The sequence below is a fragment of the Poecilia latipinna genome, unplaced genomic scaffold (genome assembly GCF_001443285.1).
Source record: "Poecilia latipinna isolate Pla-1442-1.1 unplaced genomic scaffold, P_latipinna-1.0 Scaffold1655, whole genome shotgun sequence".
Lineage (NCBI taxonomy): Eukaryota > Metazoa > Chordata > Actinopteri > Cyprinodontiformes > Poeciliidae > Poecilia > Poecilia latipinna.
The window spans coordinates 138,859-146,766 of record NW_015114271.1 but is presented as its reverse complement, the minus strand read 5'-3'; the positions used below and the strand labels follow the sequence as shown (position 1 = coordinate 146,766).

Below are 7,908 nucleotides of genomic sequence, written 5' to 3'. Positions count from 1 at the left end.
ATTGGGCAGTTCCAGCACTTAAGTAAAGTTTAATTGAAAAAAAAAATAGGAGGGATTGTAGAAAAATAAGTGAAGAATAAAGACGGAGAGGATGATGAAAGAAATAGCAGAAGGTAGAACTAAAACTTTCACTTCACTTAGTCATAAGTGACTGTAAAGCTGCATTAACGCTGCCATAGGTTTATATTTTAACCTTAAATTAGATTGAAGTTTAATTTAAACTGGTGGATGAATGTGTATTTAACGAGGGGGGAGCCGGGATGGACCCGAACAAATCAGAATCAGTTTTATTAGCACACAGTGTTTTCACACACAAGGAGTCTGACTTCAGCTTCAAGCGCTTGCTTCGTACCGACATTAATTAACTAATCAACTTAGATTTGAATTTCTTTTAACAAGCATGATAAAAAAAACAACATATTGTACAACTTCAGAATGTATGGGGACTATGATGAGGAAAAATGTAATACAAATAATTCAGATCAAAATCACAGGTCAGGTGTGAGAAAAAAAAATCATCATTACATTTACTTAATTTTGAAGCATTAGCTTTAGAGACAAATGCTAAATATAAAGAAAATATTCAATTCCTTCCAATTCTTGATAAATCCTTCCATACATGAATTCCATACAGACGGTGGAGTCCGACAACGACAGGCGCTTAAATTCCATAACAAAAGTATGTTTTTATCTTTTTTTTAAAAATCCTTTTTTATTTCCAAAATCTGTCACTTTTTTACTGTTTATTCAATGTCAAATGCTGTTTTTATTTTGCTTTTTTAATTATGTAAAGGACCTTGAAATGCCTTGCTGCTAAAATGTGCTATACAAATAAAATTTGATTGATTGATTAATTCAATTCATTTCATACATCTCCTTTCCCCTGGACCTTATTTTGCCACCTCCTCATAATGTTTTTTTTTTTTTAAACTGTGTGCTACTTTTGTTTTATGAAAACTATTTCTATTCTAATAACTGCACATATCTCTACATTATAATCATGTACAGTATATCATTATTACTTTTATTGTTAATCTTCTATATATTCTTCAACACTTTTGGAACTTTTGGTGTGAACCTATGTATTTGATGCTATTACACCTGAATTTCCCCTCTGTGGATTTATAAAAGGATATTTCTACTATATTTTTTAATAAGTGTACAGTATTATTTTCCTATGCTGTAAATTTGCTCGGCACAGTTTCTTATTCGTTTATCGTTTTTATGTCTTTACACATTTTTACATATTTCTATTCTAAAGTACATGAATGTTTTATGCTACAATGAGTGTGAATGTACCAAGACTACACAAGAAAGATTATAGAAATTATTTCAAAGTTCTCCTGGACTATTTTGCCACAAAGTCCATCCACATTTTTAAGCAAAAACTGTTAACAAATTTTTACATGGAAATATCAAAAGGAATTGGTCATTTTATCTTCTTTAAGGTAATTTCCAGTCAGCTTGATTTGAATAAAACATCAAAACCTGATTTGTTTCATGAACTTTGGTCGTTTACCTTTCAGGTTCACACAGACCTGCTTTAGTTTTTGACTAAATGCAGTCTGACACATGGTTCCTCCATCCACGCTTGACCCCTACTGGACATTTCCCACATGTTGACAGGGCGGCAAAGATTACAAGACACGGGTCACCAAATATGGCAGGAAAGGTGTAAACAAGAGAGAAATGGTGGGCCTTTTTCTGTTTCTTCCGGCGACTCCTCTTCCGGCCATAAGGGCGTCCGCGGGGATGCTGGTATGTGGAGCAGCCGCGGCTAATGTCTCCAGTCAAACTCCCATTGCTTCGGTTTTTAATGAACCAAACGCACTGCAAAGTTTGATAGATGGTTGCTAATTTTTAGTTGCTTCCCCTCAGTGGCTGGAGCTCAGAGGTGGAGGAAACCTTTGCTCTTGTAAAGCCCCAGGAGTAAAACGTGATGGATGTTCTCTCTGTGTGTGTTTTTAGAAGGGATTATTTACCTGAATTCAACACCCACAATAAAACCACTGATATTTGAAGAAATGTTTCACATAGAGCTGTTCTGAATCAGATAAAATGTAAAAATAAAAACACGCATCCAAGAAAGTTTATTAGTATTTTAATGGGACTAAATGGAACGAAGCCTCAATTCTGATAGGCCAGTTTAAAAGCTGTACAGTCAGTTTAAATACATTTTTTCATTAAGCCCACATTTTTGTATTAATGTGTTTTTGTTTTTAACTGACGTGATTTAATATTCTAATCTTAAATGTTGTGTTTTCATTAGCTGTAGGAAGAAAATCATAATAAATGTGACTAGATATGTTTCACTTACTGAATTAAGTTACTAAAATAAATCAAAGGTTTCAATATTATTCTATTTTACTGAATGTGTGTTATTTATAATATTTTGACCAAAATCTGTGCTCATAATTTTGTTCTGCAAATAACCAATAGACAACTTGTGATACAGTGGCACCCTGGGCAGACAGCCATATTGTCCTTAAAAAAACAAAAAACAAAAGCAACACTGGTAACCAAACTGTCTTGCAAAACATAGATAATCTAAAAAAAAGGAAGCTGATACTGCAAATAATGTAGCTACATATTGTAGTTTATTCAGCCTCTTCATTTCTTTTTAGAAAATTATTGGTTTGTAAAATAGTGCTTTATTTTGTGTCATTTTATTGTAACATCGTAAATTTACCAAAATAAAGCTAATCTGATTTGATTTGTCTCTCTGGCAAAAGTTAATTTTTAATCAAATTCACTTCACTTTCCCTCATGAACAAATAATTTAGCAGAACATTTAAAGAATCCAAGAAAATATCTACAGGTTAGGGTTAAATTAAACAATTTAATCAGACTGATCACATTCTCTGTTGCACTCCAACCAATTAAAATGCAAGAACTTATCTGATTTTTTTTCTGCAGTAGAAAGCAGGTAATGTAGTCTCACAGTACTCAACATCTACTAAAGGAAACTTGCTCCACTACACATCCATATAAGTAGTATCAAACTTGTTCAGAGGAGAACTGACAGATAAGATATCATTTATTTTCTAGGTTTTGGGTGCCCCACCCCTTTCCAATGCCACCCGGGGCAACTGCCCATAGCACCCATGTCAAAAACTGCCACTGTGTGAAGGTTTTTATAAAAATTTTAAGAAAATGTGTTATTGTCTCAAACTAGCATGTCTGATGATCCTCAGTTTTCCATTATTTAATATTCAGGAAGCTTTAAAGGAAGTCATTTTGTTCCAGTTCCTCTCCATTCATTTCCTTTAGAACTCGTGCAATGAGGCGACAGTGGCTTGTCCTCATCCAGCCGAGTGACCGGTGTAATTTGTGCATGTGAAATGTCAAGCTCATACTATAGATGTTTACACTCAGATTAGTGACGCAATACAAGAAAACTGAAAAATGTTCAACTTATGTTGCTGTCATGGAAAACCTTCACCTTTTGCGGTCGTTTGTCATTCCTCGTGTATCGAATCATAGCGTGCTGCTTGAACTGGGTAACCCTCCAATGGAGAAAGGCTGTTAGGTCAAGATAGTAGTTCAATTAATCTGCGCTATGTCATATTAATGGCATAACATTTTTAGATTAATTGCATGTAAGCGCATTAATGTTGACAGTCCTAGTTTTTAGCTTTGCCCTGTAAAATACTGTCTGCACTTTGTCATCCAGTGCCTGGTCCTAAAGAAGTATTTTACTACTAAAAAAATGGTGGGAACTTTCCCAACTTCACTATAACCAATGGTTTATGACATATTTATTGACTTTGAGTCTCTTATTAGGACAAATATGAGTGTATTTGTGTGAGAGGAGCTTGGGAGAGTGCAGACACTTTGACTTACCCCTGCTTCACTGCCTTGTTCTTGCTCACATTGATGGTGGTGATGGAATGCTTGGCGCCGGGCTGCACCTCCCAGTCTACCTTCCACTGAGCATGCTTGGACTTGGTCTGCAGCAGGTTCACCCCTTTCTTCGCTTTGACCCTGCGAGGAAACGGCAGGGAGGAAAAAGAACGGCACCAGTCAGTTTTATTACAGGGTATGATTTATGTGGCGGGTCGAGGGTGAGCGCCCCCTGTGCGTGCAGCGGACCTCCACCTTGTGTTGCATCACAGCAAAAGCAATACCACAGATGAATCAGCTGTAGAGATGAATGGAGACGGCAGAGCGGTGATGCATGAGGCCGGTGGGCTGGGACCAGTGCATGTCAGGCTGTTCGCCAACGCTTCCACAACCCCTCAAACAGAAGCCACTGGGCATTTCTACATTATTAACAAGCAACATATGAAGGCTCTATTCATATGCCGGGTGGACTTGTGTGTCATTGCACCTGCATCGCAATTTTTTTTTTCTTTCCAATTTCAATCGTTTGAGTTTTTGACACTAAAATATGGTATTCTGTTCTTGGGAAATCTTGCTTTTCTAACCTTCAGCTCCATGGGGAGAATCTCCTTGTAGAGGGAAGTCAAGGTTAAAGAGAGGACATGGTTGATATTTTTCCTCAAACATCCTACAGAAGTGAGAATGTTTGAAACTTCCAGAATTGACACTAAAATCGACCAAAACGTGAATGGAACAGATTGAACACTGAATATTTTACTGGCATAAGGGACGCTTGTTTTATTTAATTAAAACCAAATTCGCTTCAGTGTACAGCTAAAATATATTATGTAAAGAGGAGATTCATGATGTATGTGAAACATATATTTCAATAATAATAATTATAAAAAAACTTTATTTTTGCACATAGCCAGCCCTGGTTTAAGGATAATAAATGCAGAAAAGTAACAGTATGTTACTTTGCATCTCCACGCCACCTATAATTATGCTTACCAATCTAAATACAAGCAAAGACATGCATGCATGGATGCACACACCAATTTACATAAGAACCAACATATGCTGCACATTCAGTAGTTTGCAGTGTCTGGAGAGAGTCCTCTTACACAACATAAAACCACAGAGTGCATACTTACAAACAAGCTTTATGTAACCACATTAACCTGCAAAACCTTCAGAAATTCAAATGGACGCCAAAAACTATACATGTTATATCAGCCTGCACTGAAAGGGAACTGAAAGGTGGAGAGGGAATGCTATGTTTGTAAATATTTTTATTAAAAGGAGTAGACGCCTTGCATCCACAAATGTATCAGTCCGTTACAGTATCATGTTTTCAGGCTTGATGTTTATTTTTGCGATTAATAATCAATTGTCTAAACACAGCGGTGGTTGACTAGCTAATTTAAACATCTGCACTACTGATGATCTGCCAGAGTGTTGGTTTGTGGGTTGCCTCTGTTTTTTCTTTTTTATTTTTTATTTTTAACTGAATCAAAACATTTAATTCTGCAGCACACCTACATGTTAAAATAGTCAAAGTCAAGCTAGCATATTTGACCTACTTCACTCTCCCTCGCGATCGTTTTTAATTAAAAACTTTTCCAGGTCTTGTTATCTAGATCAGTGGTCCCCAACCTTTTTATTACCGTGGACAGGTCACGACTTGGAAATTTTGCGGGGAACTAAAACAAGAAACTAAAACAGGAAACACAGGAAATTAAAACAACTGATTTCATTTTTTTCTATTAATGAATTTAACATTCAAATATTTAATTGTGTACAAAAAGAATTATTTGACCATATGCTTAAATAGGTTTGTTTGTGTGTAGTTATATAATATTTAGTCTATCTGATACTCCATAATAATTACTTAAGGAGTAATTTATTAAATTGTGAGAATAGTGTCACTCCTCAGTATTTAATTTAACTAGTGAATTATTTGTGTCAGTGTTTAATTAATTTTCTTCTACAGATTTACTCTACTAGGTCACAAAGTTGTTTTTCATGTAAATTTACTTAGTCAGTAGATGATGAATAATTTTGGCTCAAGCTATTTTTTTGGGGATGTTTTTGCTTCTGTTTTAGGTAGTAAGAAATGGGGGCTTATTCAGACCCTAAATACCAAATACCACACACCATAAACATAGCAGCAAGGTGTTATTTTATTTATTTGTTTGTTTAGTTATCTTTTACACAGGTTCTCATGGGGATGACATTTAGGAGCAGCTAAATTGCAACCTGAAAGCTGGTGACATAAGAACAGAGGGGAATCCCAAACAGCTGACGTGTTGTGCAACAGAGTCCAGTGGATATCGGAGATGATATGTGAAAATGTTTATTATTATATGTAAAGGTCATTATTATATATGTTTATTATGTTTATTCAGTTAAAAATGTTAAGTATGAAAAAAACACAGTCACCTCCAAATTATAGTGCAGCAAAAAAAGCGGCTGCTCCCGTCGTCTTTTATCCACCACCTTTTCTTTTTGTTACGTCTTTTATCTCTTAAAATGACTCCACAAACTATCACTATTGCTTCTACATCGTCATCCATGTTTGGTCATTCTACATTCCCGCTATGTTGGGGGTTTTACTGGATTATCCTCCAGAATCGGGATGTTCGTGACTGGAATCGGTTCGTGTGGTGTGTTGCTCCTGCCTTGTGGCTGAACACGAACCGATCGAACCTGTTGTACTTTTATCAGCTCTGTGATCACAGAGGTTTGCAAAATCGGCCGACAATCCTTAAATCTTGCCGTCTAAACCAGACTTAAGACTCATAAGCTCTACTCATCTACTCGGCCACTGCCAAAACGCTCTCTGACTCTGGTCGCTATGGTAACGTTTACATATCCCTAAATAAGATACAGATGCGCCACAAAAATGAACATTTTACTTTAGTGAAAATTTTAACTCACGACAATGACTAGCGGGAGCCCTGAGCTTGTTTCTCTGCAACGAGACGGTCCCATCTGGGAGTGATGGCAGACAATGGCACCCAAAGTGTTGCTTATATCCACAGCCTGCTTGGTCTCTACGTGGTGAAGCAGTTTGAAGCTTCATTGCCTCATTAGCAGCCGGTCACCGCATGCTACAGAGAGCGGCTTGTAATGTGGGACTCACCTACCGGTCCGGGATAAATCCATTCTCCTGTCTCTTCTCTGGGCCTTTTCCCTTTGCAAAGAAACTTTCCAAAGACACCTGATCTGTTTCTTACTCATTTTGCTGCTTGTGGGCCTAGCGTTGGCACGTAAATAACCGAGAGAATCCGGTTAACGGATTTTCAAAAGAAAAGATCCTCCAGACTCAAATAATACATAAAACGGAAATATTTAATTATTTCTTGTGCGGCCTGGTACCAATTGGTCCACGGACTGGTGCTGGTCTGCGGCCCGGGGGTTGAGGACCGGTACCCCAACTGTTGATAAGTGGTAGAAAAGGACCACCACTTTCTTTCTTTCTTTTATTCACTATGCGGACATTTAAGAGCATTATGCATTATGTTGTCAACCTGACAACATAAACCAATGGTAGTCATCATCAACAGTTTATTACCCTCCAACAGGGAGCTTGAGAGCGGGATCTTGTGCATGTGACGTCACATTGCAACGTGTTTGGATTTTTTTTTATATTAACTTGAGGACTTCTCCTGTTTTTCTCATACTCCCATGATTACTGCTATTCTTAACATCCTTTAGTTTAGCCTTCTGTAGTCATTGGTGAGACTTCCTTGTATCGGCCACATCCTCAGTCTGTCAGTAGTTCTAGCCTTAAACATAAATTGTTGCCATCTTCCTGATGTATTCCAGAATCTTTGCTGTTTCGTCGTCTGACTGACTAGCATGTAATCTCAGAATGTAGAACTTGAGGTTTTTTTTCTTGTATCACTGGCTTCTGTTTCTTTTGGCCAGGCTGTTACACCAGCAGGGCTGCTGACTTGCACTGCATACATACTGATGGACTGAACTCCAGGACCTACCCTCACTCTGTAAGGATTTGGTTGTGGCTGATTTCATTGTGACAGAAACTATTTCACCCCATTTCTCTGTCTAAGTATCTATAGA

The 7,908-nt window shown here is 37.2% G+C and overlaps 1 protein-coding gene across 1 annotated transcript in view; it reads right to left on the bottom strand.

Moving 5' to 3' along the window:
* Positions 1-3,843: 3,843 nt before the first annotated feature.
* LOC106964308 (transmembrane protein 132E-like) overlaps positions 3,844-7,908 on the bottom strand; it is a gene marked incomplete at its 3' end in the record, with an annotated part of 119,536 nt that continues 115,471 nt past the window's right edge. The window contains exon 4 of the mRNA XM_015059727.1: positions 3,844-3,984. Within this exon, the coding sequence (XP_014915213.1) occupies positions 3,844-3,984 (141 nt within the window). The remainder of the gene's footprint in view (positions 3,985-7,908) is intronic.